General features: G+C 42.3%; 1 protein-coding gene across 7 annotated transcripts in view; it reads right to left on the bottom strand.

The window, feature by feature from the left end:
• Positions 1-25,036, bottom strand: part of Eps8 (epidermal growth factor receptor pathway substrate 8) — a 173,418-nt gene that overhangs the window by 36,646 nt on the left and 111,736 nt on the right. For all 7 annotated transcript variants that reach the window (XM_028872184.2, XM_028872183.2, XM_028872185.2 and 4 more), the window contains 9 exons: positions 19,832-19,899; positions 18,710-18,871; positions 18,440-18,589; positions 13,533-13,615; positions 12,854-12,990; positions 8,608-8,681; positions 6,525-6,651; positions 3,885-3,973; positions 3,108-3,182 (listed from right to left, as the gene is read on the bottom strand). In XM_028872184.2, the coding sequence (XP_028728017.1) occupies positions 3,108-3,182; positions 3,885-3,973; positions 6,525-6,651; positions 8,608-8,681; positions 12,854-12,990; positions 13,533-13,615; positions 18,440-18,589; positions 18,710-18,871; positions 19,832-19,899 (965 nt within the window). The remainder of the gene's footprint in view (positions 1-3,107; positions 3,183-3,884; positions 3,974-6,524; positions 6,652-8,607; positions 8,682-12,853; positions 12,991-13,532; positions 13,616-18,439; positions 18,590-18,709; positions 18,872-19,831; positions 19,900-25,036) is intronic.

Below are 25,036 nucleotides of genomic sequence, written 5' to 3'. Positions count from 1 at the left end.
GGATCCAGAATGAACACTGTGGAGAGGGAGAGAAAGAAGCCTTAGTCAGCAGTTCATGCTCGGCCTGTGGAGGTGTAGAAAACTGAAAAGGAGCCAGAGAGAGAAAGGGGCGGGGGGAGGAAGGGGGAGAAGGGGGGAGAGGTAGGGAGAGGAAAGAAACAATGGCAAACAGTACCCCCCAACTCCACAGAATTCAATTCTAGTAAGTTTCCCTGATCTGATAGGGACAAGTTAATGGTCAGCGGGAAACAGGTGCACACTTTGATAAGCACACCACCACCAGTGTGTGTCTGAAAGCAGCTCCACATTTGTCTCCCTGGAGCGATGTCCTGGCTGAGGCAAGGTTGTTATCTTGTAGCAGACAGGCTGGATAGAGACTTTGTTACAGTCTGGCCTTCTCAGAGATGTGCTTCAGGAAGAAAGAGATTTTTTTTGTTTTTGTTTTCTATGTTTTAATGCTTTTGAATGGCTATAGACTGGGACAGTGTTTCTCAGGTCAGCGGCTCTGGATAGGCCATGCTGTTTTGTGGCTCTATAAACACAGGATTTTCTAGTAACCCTGCAGACCCTTCCTCCATTACCCAGAACTCATCTCAGGTTATCCAACCCAGGTGTCATATCTTTTGGGAATCCTTAATGCCAGCATGATTCTGATACAGGGCTCACCTGGGACCCACTGCCCTCAAACAACTGGTGCACAGTAGGGACAGACTACATTGTAACATAAAGCTTATTTTCTTTTGATTTAACTGACTTTAAATTGCAGAAGACACAACACTGGGGAATCAAAGCAAATATTGAAAGATTGTGAGTGAAAGCCTTGAGCCAACTCGTCTGTGAACAGAACGCACCTGACCAGCCAGCACCACCATTTCTGTTTGGTTTTGTGTCTTTGGATTTTTAGTCAAGGTCTCACTTTGCTGTCTACACTGATCTTGCACTTTCTATGGTGTCCACTCTGTCCTCAAACTCACAGAAATTCTCCTGCCTCAGGCTCCCAAGTGCTGGGAGTACAGGTGTTGGCCAACATGGCAGGTTCAGTTTTTTTTTTTTTGGGGGGGGGGGTCGTTATTTCAGGTTTTCAAAACAAGGTCTTCCTATGTGACTCAGGCTGGCCTGGAACTCACTATTCTACCCCAGCCTTGGAAGTGCTGTGACTGAAAGCGCATGCACCACTATGCTCAACTCTGACTGCAGCTTCCCACTCCCAACTCAAAGCATCTGCAGAGAGCATGCAGAGATGACTAACGGAGTGAAGGAGTAGAATGCGGTACCTTCTGGGTTAGCAGAGGGGAAGGAGACTATCGGAAAAGAGTTAAGTCAAGAAATTCAGCAGACATGCACACACACCCATGCATTACCGCCATGCCTGTGTGGCACAATCAACATGGAGAGGAGAGACTTGCGAGCAAAACACTCCACATTGCCTCACTTATAGGAAGCCCTAAATGCATGTCCTTCCCCAGCTCCCTGACTGAGTAAAATGTCTACGGCCCTGCACGGAGCAGCAGGATCATAATGGTGAGAACACTGATTCGTTGTCTTTTTGGAGAAAGGCAAAGATAAAACTGGTAGATATTTTAAGACAGGCAGGCTGATCACAATGGTTAACTGAGTTGGGGACATGACTTGAGGTGGCTATTAGATACCTGTATCAGACTTGTGAAAAATAAAAGTCATGGAAAAAGCTGCTTGATAAGCATGTGGTAATACCAAGACAGGATCCAATTTTGACTTTGTTAGTGAGCTAGTGTTAATTTCTTCTCATTTGGATGAGATGGATCTCATTGTTTCATTGTTTCTGTTGCTTTTATTTTTTGAGACAGGATCTTACTGTTTAGCCTTGGATGACTCTCAACTCACTGCATAGCCTAGGCTGCCCTTGAACTCCTGATTCCCTGCCCTCAGGCTCTGGAGTTTGGCATTACCAACTGCCAGAACCAAATTTAATTTGTTCTAATTTTTTTTAAGAGTTGTTCAATAAGACTAATTCAACAATACCTAGGTTGTCAGAAATTCACTCTAGGACACCATACAGACACAACCAGCAACGATTAAGGTCATCTGGACAATAACAATAGCGGTTCACCCCCGATCTGTGAGCAGTCACCCCACATCCACGCTGGCAGTGCTACTTAGTCTTGTCTGTTTGAAGCAAAGCTGGACTCAAATTCTCCCTCAGGGCTCTGTGTCAGCTCTGGGAAGGCAGCGTGACTTTCATGCCTTTGTTTGCTTGATTTTTCTCTTTCTTTAAAACTTTAATAAAATGTATGAGAAATATTATATTTTCTCTGGTTTTGATTAACATTAAAGAACTCAACTACACATATTTTCACGTTCTAAACCAAAACTGGGGGAATTTTATTTTGTATGGCTTTATCTTTATTCTTTAGGGAAAAAAATCACATACATGATAGAGCAATCACATATTGTGAATAATTTCCATGCTGCTTTGTCATTCCATTAAAAAAAAAAAAAAGCAGGCTAGAGAAATGGCTGAGTAGTTAACAGCAAGTATGGCGCCCCCAGAGGACCTGAGGGAGGGAGGGGCTCACAGCAGCTTCTACCTTCAGCTCTGGGGATCTGACACCCTCTTCTTTCTTCTTAGGACAGCGAGCACACACACACACACACACACACACACACGCACGCACGCACGCACGCGCACGCACGCAAGCACACACACGCACGCATGCACACACAAGTAAAACAAATACTTTAAGTCATTTATTCTTTAGTTAGAATGAACCACCTATAGCCACTCTACATGTTCCTTCCTTGCCTTGTAAAACCTAGTACTTTTGTGTGTGAATTCCTAAACATGAGTCTACCTAATTCCCCCAGTTGTTCTGGAAAACAAGATGTTTGTAACAATGCTAGGTTGCAATAAATTCCTATTATAATGTGCATGTGTGTGTGCCAAGTCCCCAGCCATAAGTGAGGTGTGTGTCCTTCTAAAGTCTCAAACTTCACATTCGCAGAATTTACACATGGTAAGGAAAACAGGACCCAGGTAAGGCAATCAAAGAAACACACCTAAGTAATTCAGCGTCTTGGATGGAAGACATACTAAGAATTCTTGCCTGGTTTAATCAATAAATGCTCACCATATTCAGTGGAGTAAACAAGAAGTGAACCAGATCTGAAGCACTCGGGTTCTGGATATGAGACTTCAGCTTGGCCTGGGACACAAGAAAACAAATGCATTACCACAAGGCCATCACCCCAAGGACAGACACTCACACAGAAGTCCAAGGCAGACCCAGGAGGGCATCCCTTCCCTAACACTTCTGCTTTAAGAGGCTCCTACACCACCGAGAGAATGAGAGGAAAAACACCCAGCTAAGAAACCCAGGCATTGCCTCTCAGCTAAGAACCCAGGCATTGCCTCTCAGCTAAGAACCCAGGCATTGCCTCTCAGCTAAGAACCCAGGCACTGCCTCTCAGCTAAGAACCCAGGCACTGCCTCTCAGCTAAGAACCCAGGCACTGCCTCTCAGCTAAGAACCCAGGCACTGCCTCTCAGCTAAGAACCCAGGCACTGCCTCTCAGCTAAGAACCCAGGCACTGCCTCTCAGCTAAGAACCCAGGCACTGCCTCTCAGCTAAGAACCCAGGCACTGCCTCTCAGCTAAGAACCCAGGCACTGCCTCTCAGCTAAGAACCCAGGCACTGCCTCTCAGTTAAGAACCCAGGCATTGCCTCTCAGTTAAGAACCCAGGCATGCCTTGCAAACAGATGTTATAATTAAAGGCCAATCAAAGCACACACCCACAAATCTGCAGGGACAACTTTAACTCTTAATTTAATTTCCAGGAACATTCTGGCTAGTCTTTGATCTTTTTCATCTGTTTCTTCTAATTATATATAAATAAAGCCCACCTACCAGAAGGTTGAATCCATGTTTAAACTTCTGGAAACAGTCAACAAATTCATCAGGAGGTGGGGGTTTCGCCCTCAGCGTCAAAACACCCTCTGAGGAAATAAAAACCAGCAGAGGGCAGATGAGAACAGAGTCACAAGAAAGTTTATTAAATGAAAAAAAAAAATCCACATAGAAGATTATGTCAGATGTGGACCTTCACTCTACGACATCTCTTATTCCAATAAATTAAGAAGATTTTAAATTCAAATGGATTCCTCTACCCTTAGGCACTCCCAGTGACTCAATTCTAGAAATAGGACTTGAAGCCTTCCTATGTTAAAGGAACTCATGTCATCATTATAAAGACTATAAAATTGAGTAAGTGACAAGCCCTGTTCTTAATGGCCCTGAGAAATAACAGAGGAAATGAATCAGAAGAGTAACAGGTGGAGTGACTGAGTGCTAGAGCAGGAGACTGTCCTGGTTGGGAAACGGGGACCGTGAATACTAGAAAGTTCTTTCAAGTAACTTTTAAGATGGGATTTGAAAAGCGCTGCCCACCTCCCCCACAATCCCACACCCACCCCGGGTAGTTTGTGGAAATAACATAAGAGGATTACAACAATGTATGGAGTAAAAGAGAGATTGCACGGGCACAAAATAAGCAACATGAATCCAGAGAAACGTGAGGACGGAGAGGAAGACTCAGCTCAGACTGTAGGTGACTTTGAATGTCAAGGTAGGAAGTGACATTTTAATCAACAGTCCACAGAACTATGTGTGCTCTGGGACAGACTCTGACTTAGAAGTCTAAGGAGGGAATCCTATTGGCTGTGGCATACCTGTAACCCTACTACTGGAGAAGGGGAGCCAGAAAGATCGGGAGTTCCAGGTCACCCTCAATTTTATAGCATCTTTGAGGCTAGCTCTATGAGACCCTGTCTCAGCGACTGATCGGATTCTCCTTAAAGGGCAGAACACTAGAGGGTTGAAAACTGCTTTTAAGCTCGGTCAAAAAGGATGACAGTGTCAACTGGATGCTGATTATGAGAATTAAAAGAATGGATATAGATGAAATTGGGAAAAATAATCCTGTACACTGTGTAAAATGTATTGCGGTGATTGGTGTAATAAAAAGCTGAACGGCGGGCGGTGGTGGTGCGCGCCTTTAATCCCAGCACTTGGGAGGCACAGGCAGGCAGATTTCTGTGAGTTCGAGGCCAGCCTGGTCTCCAAAGCGAGTTCCAGGAAAGGCGCAAAGCTACACAGAGAAACCCTGTCTCAAAAAACCAAAAAAAAAAAAAAAAAAAAAAAAAAAAGCTGAACGGCCAATAGCTAGGCAGGAGGTATAGGCGGGACTTCTGGACTGAGAGAGCTCTGGGAAGAAGAAAGGCGGAGTCACCAGCCAGACTCAGAGGAAGCAGCATGAGCAGTACAGAGAGATGAGGAAACGAAAAACATGCCAGAACACAGATTAAAAAATATGGGTTAATTTAAGTTATAAGATCTAGTTGGGAACAAGCCTAAGCTAAGGCCAAGCTTTCATTATTAATAATAAGTCTCCATGTCATTATTTGTGAGCTGGTGGTCCTGAGGAGAAAGTTCATCTACAGAAAACAAATCAAAGCTGTCTGCTAGAGAAAGAAGACATGGAGTCTGCTTCTGAACCTGGTAACCTGGAGGACAGCTACTCTATTAAGAAATCAGAAGAGGAGGCCTGAGAGGCCATGAAGAATGCTTCGTTTCAGAATACGTGCAGAGGAATGTCCACGTCTCTACATCCAAGACAACACTGCAGGCTGCCCACTCCTACTACACAGCTGGGAACTGCAGGAAGACTTGAAGTCAGCTGTGATGAGTGAGACATGCACTAGCTTTTCTTTTCTTTATTCAATTTGTGCCATTTGCCAGAGGAAATAGAAACACTACCCTTACAGTAAACTTTTAGACATTTCTAGCCAGTTTGAGATAACCTCTTACTCTCTATCCAGGTTGTCCTGAAACTAAGAATAATCCTCCTGCATCAGCTTCCTAAGTGATGGAATTCCAGGCCCAGTTTTTTAAGACATTTCGAATACTGGCTCTTCAATAGCTTCTATGCAATGCTGAATGTGAATGAACTCTTGATGGTTATGTAATACAGGTTCAAATCCATTGGTATGTTAAAATATTTTCATGAGAAAAATCAGTTTTAATGTTAAAAAAGTTCCATATTTACAACAAAAGAACTCTAAGTAAAAGAACGATGTTATGAGCAGAAACCAACTTTATAACCACAGGTGAAAACCACAGATGGGTGTCCACCTGACCTCGGAGTCACCGTGACTTAAAGGCGCAGCCAGCTGGAAACCAACATGAGCTCTTCCCTCTCCGCTCCAACCTCTGGTGGTGCTGAAGCTACAGGGCCTTGGTCGAGATCAGCGCAATGGAGCTGTTTACTAGGACCCCAGCTCCTCAGCCCTAAAGTTCTGGTAGCCCCACAGTATGGAAGGCCCACTCTCCACGGGTCTGATAGCCCCACAGTATGGAAGGCCAAGCCCCCTAGGGTCCGATGGCCTTAGACTGAGGAAGCCCCACTCAGCCGCAGGTCTGACAGCCCTAGAGTAAGGAAGCCTGCTCAGCTGTGGGTCTGAAAGCCCTACAATAAAGAAGCCCACTTACCTCCAGGTCCTTTCCTTTTACTTTTCTTGCTTTTCTTCCTTTTAGAAAGCTCAGAAAATGCTTCAGCTGCTTTTTGGAGTTTTGTGATGAAAAACTCAATGTCATCCAAAATATGGTTTAAGATTTGCTGGAATTAGAAGTAATAGAACAAGATATAAAACAGAGAAAACACTAATTTTGCTCTAGCTGCATGATGCTAGTTAGAAAAGAGACAGTGAATGAGGAAAGAAAATGACCACCCCCCATCAAGTCAATCACTAGTTCTAAGAAAACATATATCTACCTGAAGTCTCACCTCTACGCCTTTTTAAAGCACAATTTTGCCCATTTTTCAATGCTATCAGGGAAGCATTCACATCATGTAATCAGATTATTAATTACTTTAAATTGCCCTGATTTTCTCACCATGTTGCCCACACAAAACTGGGGGTGGGACTCAGAGAAACTTTTTGTTAGAACACAGGGCATTTTTGTTTCGCAAATAACTGCCCCATTAAGGCTCTGATGAAGTTACTTCCTACCTATTACAGAATGCTGAGAGAACCTAAAAACACATAGCCCATCACAACAAGAGGCATCAAAATGACTGCTCCCCAGAGGATTAATCAACAATAGCACACAAGAGACTGTTTCAATCATCTCTTATATTTCAGTCAGCTTTCTCTAGTCTGAAATAAAGGATTCTGCATGTTAAAAGACTATAAATTAGTTTGATAAATATTTAAGTATAATATAGTGTGATATAAAATTAAATTCTAGGGCTGGATAGAAAGATAGACAACTTGGTGGTAAAGAGTGCATTCTGCTCTTGCAGAAGACCAGAGTTCGGTTCCCAGCATTCACACAGGGCAGCTCGCAACCACCAGTGACTCCAGCTCTAGGAGATATGATGCTCTCTTTTTTGCTCTCTTCTAACTTGCGCAGGCACCTGCACACACACATGCAGACACACACACCTGACCTCTGCAGGCACCTGCACACATGTGCAAACACACATACCTGACCTCTGTTGGCACCTACACACACATATGCAGACACACTCACCTGACCTCTGCAGGTACCTACACACACACATGCAAACACACCCACACACCTGACCTCCGCAGACACCTACACATACACATGGTTAGTAATGAAAATTTTTCAAAAATTAAATTAATCTGAATGTCAGATTCCTTTCAGTGATTTTTCAAAAGAATCTGGGAACATGTATAGTTTAAAAGGTAAATAAATAACATATCTATAATATAATGGACATATCCACACTTCAAGTTAATTGTTATGAAGAAATAAAAATAAATACATTACTCTTTATGAAACATTAATATTTACATGTTTATACCTTAAAATTATCACTTAGCTTTTCCTTCAATGTATTCTAAAATATGTTTTTCTTCATTTTCCATTTTCATGTGTGTATGTGGTATGCATGTGTATGTGTATGCACATTTGCATGTGAGTGGGCACATATGTGAACAGGTACATGTGGGTTCTGCATGCATGCACATAGGTGTGCCCTGCACACGGGTGTACATGTAGAGACCCAGTGCTGCTGTCCTGAATCATTCCCTATTCCTGTTCTACCTTCAACGAGGTAACGTTGCTCAGTGATACCCAGAACTTGCACCTATAATGGCTGCTTTTGCTCGCTAGCCACAGGCTCCCACGCCCATCAGATGTTTATGTCGACTCCAGAGATCTGAACTCCGGTCTGCAAGCTTGCACCACAAGCACTTTAGCCATGGAGCCATCTCCCCAGCCATCAATATCTTAATAAACCCAAAGAACAATATTAAAAGGATACCTCAACTATGAATCACAAACTATGAAAACAGGAAAAGCACACCATCCCCAAACTGTGCTAATTCAGGTTCATTTCCTTTGTAAACTGGTTAGGTCTAGTATTCTACAGGGGATCACGTCTAGCTAACCATTAGGAGGGAAGGGAAAGTGGTTAAGGAAAACTTCAAAGGACATAATTATTGTCAAGAAGAGAAAATATAATTTCTGCAAAGCAATTTTTTTAAATCCCTCTCTTTACAGAACAGAGGGCTGATAAACTAAACATGGTGGCTGTACTCACCACATCCCTGTCAATCCGGGCTGCCACCATCTCAGGAGTCTCTTCTTGCTCGTGATAATGCCGGGGTTTCTCAACTAAAAGGAAAGGAGAATTGTTAGACTTCCCATGTCTGTTAAAACAACGCCAATATAGAAATGAAGATGGGAAAATGATGAGAAAAGAATTCCAGTTGCAAGGGAGTCTCTCTGGAATAAACAAGTCAATATGATACCAGTGGCCCATGTTGCTACATCCTTGCTACAGTTACTAGGAGAACTACTGGGAAAAGCTAGGAGATTGGCCTGCCTACACATAGAAGATTCATTCAGCTGTTACACCTCCTCTCTTCCCTATTTCAGCTCTCAATAAGGCCAACCCTGACCCAGCACTCTAGTTTCTACAGAAGACACAAGCCAGCATTTAAGCATCTCTTGTGAAATAGTAATGAATAGTAATGAAATAAGTTCCAATGCAATAGGGCTGCTAGCTTCAAGTGTGTGTGTGTGTGTGTGTGTGTGTGTGTGTGTGCATGTAAATGCCAGACAAAGGTCGAGCTTGAGTATCAATCTCCATCTCCTTCCATCTATCTTTTGAGACAGTCTCTCACTGAACTGGAAGTGGCCATTTCCTGGAGCAAGCTTGGCTGTCCAGCAAGCCTTAGGGCTCTCTTGTCCTCCCCGCCCCTGAGCTGGGATTACGGACACACATCATTACACCTGGCTTTCTCACCTAAGCACCAGGGATGGAATTCAGTTCCTCATGCTAGTGTGTCAAGCACTTTCCCAACTGAGCCATCTTCACATAGGGCTGCTGCTAGTCCCTCCACATCCCAACCTCGTGACTACAAAAAAGGCTTTGCAGTTCCGAGAGTACAGTCATGTCTCACTTCTTGTAACTAAGCATAAAACCCACAACATTTGGTTCATTGATCTTAAATCATATGCCTTGAAATAAATACCTTCAGGAATTTGCAAAATCAAGAATACATTTCTCAAAAGCATCCAGAATGTTAAGGCAGCTCAGATATGCATGCTTAACCATGAGATCTCCATCACAGCCTCCTTTCTGAGGTGAGTCAGTCAGCACTATGGTAACGTCGACAGCTGGCACAGGCACTTCAGAGTACATTACATTCAAAGGCATGTGGCTGGGACAGGAGCAACAGATCACAGGAGTGGAGATGGAGCGCATGATACATCATCGTGACTCACGAGGTTTAATGCAGAGAACTGGCAAAACATACTGGAAACTCGGAATCTCAATGCCGCCTCTATGCTAGCATTGCCTAGGCATGGAGTATGTGCAAAAAGAAAAAGGAATCCCCAGGCCATATGAAACTGCATTATTAGATACAATTATTCACGCTCCTTAATCGGTGTGTAGCAAAGCTTGCCAGTTAGCTGCTATCTTACTCAGGGCTGCTGCTTGCTTGGTACATAGTACCATGGAAGGCAGGAACTGAACTTGACACTTAATCATTAGGAACTCAAAAGAGGGTGGAATGTAGGGGCTCTTGCCTGCAATCCCAGCACTCTGGAAGCTGAGGCAGGGATGTAATGAGTTCAAGGCTGGCCAAAGCTACATAGTGACACCACCCATCCCCCTGCCCCGGCATCCAGGGCTCCACAGGAAGACTATGTCTCAAATGAGGAAGAAGAGGGATATCATCATCTGGGGGCAAAATGAGCAGAGGTTACTTGTTTCCAAAACATTTTGGGGACTTAGGCACCATGGCTACCATACTGGTGAACTCACTTTTGGGAGGAAGACAGGGTTATTCCACCTCTTAGTTCTAAGAGGCAGCAGTCAGAGATGAAAAAACCTTGAGAAATGGCAGGGAGAACCTCCTTCAGGGGATTCCCAATGAGATTCTCTGGCACTCACACAGAACTCTGTATACCACATCTTGAGTTCTGTTTGGACAAGCAGTAAGCCAGAATTTGAACCTTTTTATTTTTTTTGTAATTTTAACAGATGACAAGGCCAGGATATTTTACACAAAATCTAATGAGCGCTCAAAAATACTTGTGTATGAATTCCTTTACTGTAAAATTATATTAGCTTTCATATACGTTCCTACACTCTATTCAGGATGTCTTTAACTTAAGATGTCTTCTCTTTATGTCAAGACAATTTTGATACCCCTCTCTTTCTCACATGCACACACACACAACAACAACAACAACAAAATAACTATCCAGACCCCTTTTCACAAAAATAACACCAGCAAAAATCACCTTAAGTCTGCAACAAGCACAGATCATTATCAATCCCAGTCTTTCAAAAACCAGTTTAAATATAAAGAGGATTGGTAGAAACCTATGTAATTCCTAAAGCATAAGTTGCTAATGTAACAATAATGCTTGCATTCCTCTGCTGGATACGATTACTGTATCACTTGCTTTTGGAGTCACAGAAACCTCTGAGTCATTATGCCTACTTTACAGATGAGGCTGAAGCATGAGAGGATGTTCTCCCATGGTAATATGGGGAGAGAGATCCAGGTCTTGTTTCAGGTCTCATTTTTTGACCCACAAGATTAAAAGTCTACCTATTATTAAAGACATTGCATACTTCAGTCTAGCCATGGAGAAATCAAGCTGTAAGCTTCTTCCCTACCTATAACATGTATAGTTCTAGAAGGTGCCATGCAGACTATTGGGGAAGAACAGTTCACAACAGTCTTGCCCAGCTGTGACCCTATGAGCTACAATGACCATCGAGGCACAATGTGTCATCTAGTGCAATAGTGCCACGGACATTACAGGAGTCATCAACCACTTTCTGCTTGGATAGGAGGGAGGCCTGCTCCACAGATGGGAACTCATGCTTGGTTCTGTAAAGCCTGTCAAGAGCCCATGGCTGGGGAGGTCATCGCCCTGGTGTAGAGCATTACTACTATTGTTTTGCTAAATGGTTGTATTATCAAACTGCTTTCTAAATATTCATGTTTATACTCACAGATTAGTGGTGTACTAAGCCTTCATTGGAGAAGCTTGTTCTGCAGCATGTGGTGGCCCATGAAGAAATATAAAACTGGCCAAAGAACCAAGAACAAGCGATGGTAGAAATGCTCCTCTCTAAGTGGAATAGCTGTATTGGTTCCCCCAAGTCTCAGGAAACATTATCAAGGGGTAGAAAGAACATGTGGGCCAGAGGACAGAAAGATGGGTAGCAAAAAGATGTCTTCTGGACACGGCACAGCTGACACGCTCATGAGCTCACAGCGGCTATGGTAACCTGCATAAGACAGCGCATCACCGTGATGTGGGGGCTCTCATGAGGTCCACCCTCTTGAGTGACTATTGCTAGTTCGTGGTTTGGGGAGAGGGGGTGCTGTTTTCTCCAGTGGTGTAGCCACTGATAAGTTTCCCTTGCACCAGTAAAGAAGTCCCTACCCATGCCCAGCCAAGAAACTCTAATTAAATTCAGTGGCCACATGCAAAAAACCGACACGGAAGTAGGAAGGGACTGTTGGGAAGGAGGGTTTCAGTGAGAGTGGGAGGGAGATGAGGAGGACTAGGGGTTGAATAACTAAAATTTCTTACATAAATGTACAACGAATCTATCAAACAAAAAATCAGCAAAAATATTCAGTCTAATGTAACCCATCTTGGCAAATGACTTACGTTGCTGGCTATGAATTATTCAATGGAATAATACATGGTTGGATAAAGGATAGATAATTTAAGAAGTACCAGAGGGTGGCATGCTCGCACACACATGCACACACACATGCACACGCACACTAAATAAATATACTGTTCAAGTTTTACTTAGTAGTAGGCTGTAATTGTTTTTGCAAGCATTGTCAACAAAATACAACGGCAAAGCCATAGGGCCCATATGACAAGACTAGTCAGGGCCAGCTCCTTTTTCCCTGTCTATGCTGACACCTTCTATCAATACAGAAGAGCTGTCCAATGAATAGAAAGATTCTGCAGTAAAATATTTTAGAAAAGAAAAACCCCAATGGGCTTCCCTTTGGTATATATTCTGTTATCATGTTTGTCATTGTGAGTCAAGTGTAACTTCCTCTCTTGGTATTAAAGAAATAACTGTAACCTAATAGACTATCTATTAAGGGGCTGGCATGGATTCTCAGGCATAATAACCTTAATAGCAGTCAAGCTTAACTCCCTAATTAATGTCTAAGATTTAATTCCTTGGAACTAACTTTGACCAACAAATCAATGTGAGAATTTGGAAGAATGAATGGCATCACTACCCAAAGTGGATCTCAGTGGGGTTAGCGCTGGATACTTACAGTCACCCTGGTCAGCTGCCCAGGCAGACCAAGCTGCCACCCGGCTTCTAACGTCCACCTGTGTGACAGTCCCTGGAGGGGCAGGGGCAGGAGCCCGGGGAGGAGGGGGGATGCCCGGCTCTGCGTTGGCAATCATCCTAAAGGTGAGAAACAAATTGGGCTTTTACAATCTCTATTTTTGTAACAGCAGTTCTCTCCATTGGTGGGATTTTCCCTTCAACCTCAGGAGTAGCTGTCAAGGAAATAAGGATCCCAAATCAACTCCACTGTGGCTGCTCATAAATTCCCGAGTCCTAGAAATACAGAAAAATTCAAATTCCCTGGGAAACCACACTGAATTTTTCCTCTAGGTCACATGAGATTTGAAAATTCTGTGAGCACATGTTTATACAGGGGGTGACCCTGGGTCACCTCCTAAAACAACATACATCTTTTCTAACTGTCTGGGACATCTCCACACGTATGAGAAGCTGTGTGGGAGACAGGAGATACATGGAGAAACAGGAAGGGACACACATAGACTGGCAAGCCAGCGAGGGCAGATGAGTCGAGACTACAGGTTGTAATTTAGAAAACAGAATCATTCACCTCTACGGAAAACGATTTCTGTAAACCTCTGGGAGGAAAAAAGTAGACATAATATCCAATCCCATTCACTGATTTCCGTCCGTGCTCTTACCTCAGCGCCTCCGGCCGCCTCTTCTGTTTCCCGCCCTTACTGTCACTGATTGCACTCTCAATATCCTCACTAATGAGGTTGGCCTGGAAAGAGAGGTGAGTTGTGGGCTTGTCTAAGTTTTGATATGAAGATTGAAACAGGAAGAAAAGAAGATTTATACCTACTGTTTGCATCAGTAAGTATCTTGGTATAACTTTTTTTTTTTTTAACAGCTGCCTTAAAAATATGACTCTGGCTTTTAGTAGTGAATTTTATGATGACAGATTCAGAGACTGATTTTTAAGGTTAATCGAAGTCTGGATTCCATTTAAAGGTTCGTATCCAAGAGCCCAATATAAACAGGCAAATGCACAGGGGACATAGGTGAGGGTCTCTGCTCTGTTAGAAAGGATGGAGGCAGGTAAAGGCGTGCATGGCTGGTGGGTCCTCTCCTTCTTCTCCCTCCCAGGAGCAGCTGTTAACTCACCAAAACAATCACCAGTCCCAACACAGACACTCTGAGCGTGAGGCAAACCCTACTCATATGGTTTGGGTCTGCAGTATCCCTGGAGATCCACATGTTGAAGGCCTGGTTACCAGCCTTCAGTTGAGAGTGGAAGGAAGAGAAGTCATTGGGATGTGCCCTTAAAGGGGATTTCGGGATTACAGGCTACTTCCTGTCTCTCTCTTTTCACTTCCTGCTTTCCAGGAAGTCAGCAGCAGTTCTACCACACACTTTTTGCTACCACAGACTTTTCCACCACAGGCCCAAAAGACTGAAGCCCCTGAAACCACAAGGAAAACAGACCTTCCCTCTTCATAAGTTTTTCAGCATGGGCGTTTTGCCACAGTGACGGAAAGCTCACACAGCTCTCCATGCATAGGCTGAATCTCAACTCCGGATTGTCTCCATTTTGATAAACACTTTATTTTTCCACTTCAGGTAAAAATTATCTATCTGTCACCACAAGCTTCTCCAGCGTTCTTCCAACAAGATCAGTGATTAGATTTTCTTGGGAACCCATATTAGGCTTGTAGTTTAGGTGTTAATTTTGCTTGGTTATGAAATTTATTTGTAGCCGGTAATTATCACGGTATATGAGGTTGTTGCTCATGTATTCATCTACTATTTTTGTGCTTACTTGTTCTCTGTAATTATGTACATTTTTCTCAGATCCATGAGTCACATACTCTTTAACAGTATGCACTGATGAGTATAAAAATTTAGAACTGATGGGAATCTTCAAGATCATCTAGTCTATTGGGGGGGGAGGGAGGATGTATGTGTGTATGTGTGTGTGTGTGTGTGTGTGTGTGTGTGTGTGTGTCTGTGCACGCGTGTGTACTTGCACAGTGGTACACATGTGAAGTCAGAGGACAACCTCAGGTGATGTCCACTGTGGGAATTCGTTCCACCAATGGCTTTCCCCCATTGCATATCTTAATAAATCCCTGATATTCCTTAAACAGACTTTCGTGGATCTCGCTTACAGACGTCCTCATCTTGTACCTTGCTTGAGGCAGGACCCTTTGTTGATCTCCACTCCACAAGCTGGGCCAGCTGGCCGCAAGCTTAGAGAAATTCTGTCTCTGTCTCCCGCCTCCCTGGAGGCACACACGGCCACAGCTGGTTTAACATGGGTTCTGGGGTTCAAACTTTGGTTCTCAGACTTGTGCATCAAGCACTTCATCTACTGCACCATCTCCCCAGCCCTTGTTTAGTCTCCTTTATTAATACCCTGAGGGAAACAAGGTGAAGTGGCCTGGCCTGAGTCATGTTGACAATGACACTGGGGTGGGTCCCAACCCTGTGTCATTTCCTTAGAACAGTTGGGTTCCAACAAGATGTCCAACATGAGGTCAAAGGTCTAGTGTATGGAGGATTAAAACTGGGGGTGTCTAGAACCCTGAACTTCTATGAACAATGTTACCATCCTAAAGGAGGTAGATGTACCATGTGGCATCCCATCATAAAAATTTTAACTCAAAATGTGTTATCAGAAGATGTTCCATACACAAACTAATTACTCCACACACCAAGGTACTTGCATTTTGAATCCACAAGGAAAGCATGCATCATGGAGGGAGAGTGACATCAGTAAGTGAGTGGGTTTCTTCAGTAAAGTGGGTATGAGCTTTGGTGAGAACAGAGCATGGTCCAGAAAATCCATGTTGAGCCATCAATTTCACAATCCCATAGAAAAGGAAAGCCTTTCATCTTAGATGCTGAAGTCCAGAACTCAGGATAGTAACTAACATCTCTCAAATAGTACTTAAAAGCATGGATACAATCACAAAATTTGAATGTCTTTTGACTCAGTATTCTTTGCCTCTCTCTCCCTCTACATATATATATATATATATGCATATATATTCATATAGTATGTATATATACATATATATGATAGATATAGATATATAGATATCCATCTCCTCTGAATTAAGCCAACAAGATGGCACAGTTGGTAAGGGCACTTGCTGCCAAGCCTGACAACCTGAATTCAATCCCTGGAACTCCCATGGTGGAAGGAGACAACCAATTCCTACAAGTTGTCTTCTGACCTCCATATGTGATACCCCTCCTCAATAAAAAAAAATGTAAAAATTAAATGAAAATTATTGATAAAATTTTGCTCTGTTTGGAGCAAAGTATTCACCTCAACATTTTTGCTTTAAAGTATCTAGATCCTCAAAATCATTATAATAATTCACAGATTCCAAAAGCACTATAGTACATAAAAAGTTCTTGAACATCAAACTACAAGTTACTTAAATGACATAGTTCCTATCAAGTAACATTTTTACAACCATCTATGGAATAAGTTAAAATTAGAAAAAGTTGCAAAATGTGCTGTTAAAGACAGTCTTCATATGCCATGGTTAATGCCAAAGGCATGCTGCAGAGACCAGGTGTTTCTTTGCACTAGTCTACAAGTTCTCTACAAGAGAAAAGTTACAAATAAATCACTGCTCTGAAAAGGCACCGTGTTGGCTTGAATAGAGAATTGTCCTTTGAATCTCCAACAGTAGAACACTGGGTGTCCAGTCCATGGTGCTGCTTGGTAATTAGGCTGTGCAGCCTTGCTGTAGGAAGCAGGTCACTGGGGGCGAGTTTTGAGATTAAAAGTCTTGGAGCACTTCCGGTTGGCTCTCTCTGCTTCTTGCTCCTGCTACTGGTAATACTGCCTGTGTGCTGCCATGCCAACCCACTTTTGTGGAATATTATTTTAAGGTGTGTTACTTTGTTTATGCTGTGGAACATTTGTTTAATGATACAAAGATGTGTTGCATTCCTTTAAGCTGCATTTGCTTAACTCTGTGAAGCTGTGTTACTGTGCCTGTCTAAAACACCTGATTGGTCTAATAAAAGGCTAAATGGCCAATAGCAAGGTAGGAGAAAGGATAGGTGGGGCTGGCAGGAAGAGAGAATAAATAGAAAGAGAAATCTGGGAAGAAAAGATCAAGGAACGAGAGGAGAAGGGGAGGACTCCAGGGGCCAGCCACCCAGTTACACAGCCAGCCATGGAGTAAGAGTGAAAGCAAGATGTACAGAAGTAAGAAAAGGGGAAAGCCCAAAGGCAGAAGATAGACGGGATAATTTAAGTTAAGGAAAGTTGGCTAGAAATAAGCCAAGCTAAGGCCGGGCATTCACAAGAAAGAATAAGACTCCATGTATGATTATTTGGGAGCTGGGTGGCAGACCCCCAAAAGACTCAAAAAGCTCAAAAAGTAAAACACAACCAACACCACCGACCATGACGGACTCCTGTCCCTCTGGAACTACAAACCCTCATAAGCCCTGTCTTCTCTTATGCTGGCTTTGGTCAGTGTTTTATCAGAGTAACAGGACAGAAACTGAGACAGGTGCCAATCAACCAAAGATAATTTCTCTTTTAGAGAAACCCACTCATGAAATAAAGATATCAAATGTTGAAGATAGCATACACTAAATATAAATTTGGGGGGGGGGGCTCTAGCCTATTATTATTGGTAACTATGCTCAACTATTTCTCACTTCACTTAGGGATTACAAACACCGAGCAATTTTTTAAGTCACATAATTAAATGGCAATTTTTTTTTTCAGAGCTGAGGGCCAAACCCAGGGCCTTGTGCTTGCTAGGCAAGTGCTCTACCACTGAGCTAAACCCCCAACCCCTAAATGGCAAATTTTAAATCAATACTATGGGACATTTTAAGTATCTTATAGAAAGAATGCAAGCTCTGAGGTTAGTGAAGAACAAAATAGATTTGTAATATAATCATTTACTGTTTATGTATCCAACATAATTTTTACAACTGAATTCTAATTATATGTCCAGGGTCCCTGATGAAAATTTAATGCATCATCTAATACTTTGTAAACAGAGATAAACAACACACATCTATGTTTGACAATTTGAGACAGGGTCTCACTCTGAAGGCCAAGCTGGCCTTTGACTTGCCACAATCCTCCTGCCTCACCCTCCTGAGTGGTAGAATAACAAGTGTGAGCCATCATGCCACACACTGAGTTTTTAAAATAGTAGTAATCAGATTTCCTCTTTTGTTGAACTGAGTGAAAAATTAAGGAAGACATTTAGGTACTCGTTTTCCTTACCACATTCTCAGAATCTTAAGCCCTAGCATCTAATAGTTGTATGACCACGATGAGTCATTTGAAAGTGGCAGAACGTTGCATAAGGGGGTTGGGAATGAGCTGGGACCTGAAAGATGCCCTGGCAGTAACCAGCACTTGCTGCTCTTGCAGAGGATGGGAATTTGGCACTTAGCACCCATATCAGGCAGCTCACAAAGGCTTCTAATCCCAGTTCTGGGGATCTGACACTCTCTTCTGGACTCTCTGGGTATACACACACACACACACACACACACACACACACACACACACACACACACACATAGCAAGGAGGTTGAATCACTCTTTTACCTTAACTTCATCACACTGGAAGAGATGAAGATCTGGCTTGTTCTGGGTTGGTTCTTTACACACCAAGGCAAGAATGGAATCATAGCTGCATGAATGCACCACAGCTTGGCAATGCTGGATTGTGTTTAAAGGAAAATTCTCCAATTCATTCTATAAAAAAAACCCAAAAACATAAATATTTTAGAGTGTCAAGCTCCCACTCATGCTCCAAAAAATCTGTGTTGATTTACATTCTTGAAAAATAAAATAACGTAAGCTTCACACACTTGCCTTGGATTCTAAGTCAATCAGACTCACAGCTCGGTCGTCCACTTGAAGAATCATATCTTGAGTCCACACTTTGCCCTTGGCATCAAGCAACTTCAACTTCCTTATTCCGTCATCGACAGTTATCATAGCATCTTTCCGGTCCAGCACAAAGGTGGTCAGGTGCTGTGGTCAGCAAGAGAAGAGAGAAGAGAAAAACTTCTAAGACACAAATAAACTCTTCTCTGTACATGTTGTCCAAAAGGAAGAAGAATTTGCCTAATAGAATTCAGCTTGCAGCGAATCAAAGGAAGAACACAGCATGCTACAACTTCAGTCACTCTACTGGGAGGATGAGCTGAGTGGGGCTTGGTGAACACAGAAAATGATGTCTTGACTTGTAAGATCTCTAAATCTGTCTCATGCCGAGTCACATGGAGCTGCAATGGCAGGTCATAAAAACAAACTCTTAGCAATAAAAACACATACACAGCATTCTCCTTAAACTAATGATCCCCCACCTTACTCAGATAGCTAGTTAGATGTTGCCTAATAGCAACATTCCCAGTGGTGGTTACATCCTAGACACCTACCCCTGAGCAGGAGCTATGGCTCTGCTTTGTAACAACTGCCAAGTCTGCCCTCTCCCGCCACCACTTTCCTGAAACAAAGTGGTTTAGATTTAATGAAGCATGCTTGAGATAAGCAGAAAACTGAAAACAGCAATTTAAAAATGATGCCCCAGCTTAAATATTTTCAGTTATAAACTGGGGTTGTTTTGATTCCAATTAAGAGCAAATATCTTCAAAACTAAAAAGAAACTAGCATTTAATAAGAGCTAATAATGACATTAAATAAAACTGAGCTACTCAATGTATCAAAGCTTAATTTCTCTTGTTTTAACTGGGCTGGTAATGGCCAATAAATAGCAGTTGTGATTTTAGTGTATTTATTATGAAACTAGAACAAAAACTTTCACAGTAGTTTTACATGTAACATCTCAGTTTAAGAAAAAATCTAAAGGAAAGATCCATACCACTTAAAATACATCCTATTTGAACAAACTGAAACAGACTTCTGATTTTTCTCCTGTATTTCTGCCCCTTGAGAGTCATCCTACATATTGGCAAGAGCAAAGTTTCTCACCTCCACTCGGTACTGGGACACATCTGATACACTGCTGACGCTGTCTCGGGCATAGTTCTTCCTTTGCTCTGAAAGGGAAGTTTGGAAAACCATTATTGAGCTACTAATAGGCTTGCGTTCATATGTTGGAGTCACATGGCACCTCTGAAGCTAGTCTGTCTCACATATGAATACAGTAGCTGACAAGTCCCCATTGTGCCCTGTGTCTGAAAACACTCATTATTCACAGGCCATCCCAAGGTCACGAGAAAGACTAACAATACGCAACAGTCCTTGGACCCAATTTAAATCTTCAGAGGTCCAAATGTTAAGATTATCAATGTCCTAGGTTTTAAAGGTGTTTTTTTAATTATGTATATGCAGATATGCTTGTGAGAATATATGCACATAAATGCAGGATCCCGAAGAGGGCAAGAAGAGGCTTTGGATCCTCTAGGGCTGGAGTGACAGGCAGTTGTGGGCTCTTCAATGTGGGAGCTAAGAACTGAACTCTGGCTCTCCACAAGAAGAACGGCAAAGCTGTCTTTCCAGCCCCCACATTATATGTGTTCTAAGAGAAAAAAGCCATTTAATATATAGGTTTTGGGCTGGAGAGATGGCTCAGCCATTAAAGGCTGGGCTCACAAACAAAAATATGTAGGTTTTATTAATCAGGTACCTACTGTTTACGAAAAAGGTTTTAAAAAAACAGGTTGCAAATTTCATCTGTTGATGCACCGAGGTCAAAATACAATGGCAAACGCTGTCATGGGTGCTGGATTATATGAGGGAGGTGACAGTCACCACAGAGGTCATCTCCTTTCACAACACCAAACCCATTCAATCCGAAGGACTGTCACAAACTAACAACTGTCACACACCGACAGGACACACAAATGAGATACTCGGAATCAGAGAGCCGAGCTGGCAGGGAAAATGAAGCAGCCAGGGAGGCAGCTGCTACATCAAGCCAGTCAGCAGGCAGAAGAAACCTTTCCTTGGGAAGATGCTGCAAAAGCAAAGAAAAAGTCCAAGAATTATCAATATTTGGTATTTGTAAATTTCCAATCAAGTAATTTATTTGGGAATTCGGGATTGCTTTATTTCTTCTAAGGTGGAATGCTTGTAACCTAGTGAGTGATCAGGGGACTCTGTTATTCTAAATATAGCTTTGAGTTTGTCCCTAAGTAAGAAACTAGATTTAGGCAAGGTTCGTAGTGGCCTGGGTCTCAGAGAATTTACAGTAAAATAAAAGGTTAAACAAGTTCAAGTCCCTTAAAGCCTAAAAACCTTTGGTACACTTCAGTGTTTGTCCTAAGTTCTGTGTGTGTGTGTGTGTGTAAGTGTGCATGTATGTGTGTGAGAGAGATTGTCATACATAAAAATATCTATATTAATACAGATAGACACTAGATATGTATTAGCTTTCCTACCAGCCAGCATTTTCTAACTATAAACATGTTTCTTTTTACTCTTTGATATCTCTATACTGAAAAGGTCTGCAAAAATTGAAGGAAAACTTAAGTAAAAAAAAAAAAAAAATGCAGACCCAAAGCATTAAAATCCAATGGTTTTAAAAACTTGGTGGATGACTGATTTGCAATTCTGTGAAAGCAGTGACCTTCCCATCCACATTTACCCAGGAAAACCTCCATGTCCCTCTATCACTGTCCATGTGTTCCAGTCTATTCTGGTTTTGCTTTTGCAGCATTCAAGTGACTCAATAAAAGCACACACACCACAAAATTCAACCGTGGCTACCTTTCTTTTTTTGTTTGGATGATGATCTGAAGAAGTACGCTCCGTCTGTTCCTACCAAAATAATGTGGTCACAAGAGAGATCTGGTTTCACCTACAATGTTTTCCAGCATTTCAAAGCACACCTCTTCCCCTGTGACTGTACCTCACATATGAAGCAAAGAGATTCATGGTTTTTCTATTAGCTGAGGATTAATGTGAGATATTAATACAGGGACAGTTGCTCTTGGGAAACCCCTCTGTAACACGTGAAACACAATGTGTAACTCACGAAGACATCTGAAAAGAACACTTCTAGAAGGAACCACTACTTTAAAATTACAGGATCATCACATTCTCACTCAACTCTCCGGCATAGCCTCAGAACACGAGAGAGGTTGTCCTCCTGTGATGTGACCTGTGGATAGCAGAGCAAATGGCAGTGGCTGCCATGGTACCTGATGACATGGTGGCTCCAGCATATATTCAAAGGCTTGACTGGGTCTTCCAGATAAAATGACTGGCCAGCACAGGTAAAAGGCTAAAATACTGCATGGGTTTTTATTATGAAGAAGTAAAAGTTCATCCCCCAGATTTCAGAACACACAGTATTTCATCCCCAGGAAAACATTATTTATAGGAGCAGAAAATGATTAGTGGTGATGGCAACTGCTCCTTCGGACTGACTGCCAGAGGTGAGCTGTCATTCCTAATATTCCGAACTCGCTTTCTTTACCATGCTTCACATAAGGAAGATATATGCCACAGAAAAGTATCTTAGAAGGACCCTAAAATTTTATTAATATCATTAAAACAATTTAGAAAGAAAAGAATTCTGGTGATATAAAGTCAGAAGACAAAGTTCATTATTAACACTTTAATAGGCCATTTTGAAAGGACATAACTGAAAGTCAATTGTAGTGTCTCTTTTGATGAGAATTCTATACACTTATATGTTCAGTGGTAAATAGCATTCTGGAGTCTAAGCTGAAAACTTTTCAAGCCTCAGAACAGCATGAGAAGCATGAATGAGGCTTTCAATGAAGTCATCAAGAAGCCACAGAAAATCACTGCTTTCTCAGTGGTTCTCATCCTTGGCTACCTAGGACCAAGGGCTTTAAAAAACATCTTGTGAGCCCCGTCCTAAAGACTCTCATGTACAAGTCCCCTTTTCCGTTATAAACTACCATTTGCCCATGGGCCATGCCTGTCTCTTTATTCAGAGGCAATCAGTTGAACGCACGCGCACGTGCGCGCGCGCGCGCGCGCGCACACACACACACACACACACACACACACACTCCATCTCCCTTGTTCCTTTACCCTTCTCCCTCATCCTCTGTTTCCTGTCTTTGTCTCTTATTCCCTGCCCTTTGTCCCTCTGGGGCAAATAAATGTCCTTTGTGCTGAGAACTTGGTCTTGGGTGTCTTGTGTCAATACTAGTCCCTTTAATACCTAAGAACAACTTTATTTTCTTTGAGTAACACTAGTTGTGTTTCATTGCCTTTTTAATTTGTTTGTTTGCTATTAGCTTTAATCCCATGAAACAGAACACACAAATACATTCAGACAGATTAGACCCACTAACCAATGAGAAAATTCTTTGCAGATCATCTTAGCACTGAGCTGACATGCTCTTACACAAACTGATAGCCATCTTGAGCCAGAAATATTACACTGCAGGTTCATTTAACTGTTTAGTTTGTACAATGGTACCTACTCTGGTAAGCGGGCATTGGTTAGGCTTGTTTTTATCTACTTTGCTCTATATGGCAACATTTGAAAGAGCTAATATTCAGACAAGTTAAGACTGAAAATGTTTACTTTTTCTTTCTCTAAAAAGATATTGCTCAGAAAGAAATGCCTGGACCATTAAACAGAAATCATAAAAGGACAACTTCAAAGAATGCCTTGATCTAAATAAAATAAGGGGCTGTGTTCATATTGCCATATTCTTAACAGCAACAATTTCAACCAATAACAACTCTAAATAGCTTCAGGAAGTCCCTGAAACTGACCAGATTCACTAGGCACCTCCCTGTCAAAGTAAGCAAGAAGAGCTGAGAATCCTTCTCAGAACTGCAAAGATTCTCAGATCAGCAAAGCTTCAAGGAAGACTCAGACCAGCTGATGGGAAGAAGCAGAAACCAGCTGAGCTGCCTGGAAGAGGTTTAGATCAACTGAAGCACCTGGAAAGAGTACTCTTCAACTTGCTGAGCTACCTGCAGGCTGTACAGTATGCTCCTGGTTCCCAGCTTTGTGAGCTGTCACTCATGCTGGAGTGGGCTTTGGTGATACAGCGGTCTTTCAATCATTTCTGCTCCTGTAAGTGACCCTCACCCGCACTCCTGTAAGTAACCCCAATGAAAATCATGGTTCACCAAACTGCACTTTGGTGGTATCTGCACTTTGGTCTGTGAAGGATTTCTTATGTGGTATAAGTAGATATCTGGTATGAGTAGACATGTGTGTTGTGTCTCCCTATGTGTGCCTACTTCCTGCAGAGGCTAGAAGAGGGCATTAGACCTCTTAGAACTGGAATTATGAAAGGCTGTGAACCACTGTGAGGGTCCTGGGAATTGAACCCAAGTCTTCTGCAAGAGCAGCAAGTGCTCTTAACTACTGAGCCATCTCCCCAGTCCCAGGATATCTACTTTCTTCATATGAAACTTTTGATCCACCTGGTTCTGTCACAGCATAACCCAAGACAAATTTCACCTTTCTTTCCTAACTGAAAGACTTCAAAGGCCACTTGCTATTATGAAATAATGTCCACATCATTTTTATTAAAGAATTTCGTGGGCATGAAAGGGGGTGGGGGAGTGGCAACAGTGACTGTCAGAGGACAACTTGCAGAGGTTCATTTTCTCCAGTCACTCCGTGGATCTGCAGGATCAAACCCAGATCCGTACTCTTGGAGGTGGCGGCCTGTATCCGCTACCCCATCTCTCTATGCCCCAAATTATTTAGTATTCTTAACATGGTGTGTGTTCATTTTTTTTCCTCCTCTTATTTCTGAATGCATTACTTTACACTCTCCAGTTAACACCAAGCTCCCAGCAGTTCATTAATTCTTTATATTCATTCTACAAGGAGTTATTGGGCATAAATTATACATTAGCCACTGTGCTAATCAATAAGCACAGGAATTCCTGCCGCGAACAAGACAAACTTCATGAGCTGACTGCGGACATTTGATTTACATTGCTTTTTACAATATCCATGCACTCACCCCTACAGTGTCTGGAAAACACAGCAGACTTTTCAAAGCACACTTCCAGGCTCAGGTCCCCTGTGAAACCCCTGCTGACCACGCCCCATCAAGCAGAACTGCTGTCCTGCTACATCTACTTCTGAAATATATCCCCATGGATATTTTACTTACCTTTAATTAATATTTTGTTAATATATTTATTTATGTTTTATACTATCTTATATGTGAATATATTTATTAATGTATTTTATTAGCCTTTTATTACAACAGTTTT

The sequence above is a fragment of the Peromyscus leucopus genome, chromosome 3 (assembly GCF_004664715.2).
Source record: "Peromyscus leucopus breed LL Stock chromosome 3, UCI_PerLeu_2.1, whole genome shotgun sequence".
Lineage (NCBI taxonomy): Eukaryota > Metazoa > Chordata > Mammalia > Rodentia > Cricetidae > Peromyscus > Peromyscus leucopus.
This window is presented reverse-complemented; position numbering and strand designations above follow the sequence as displayed.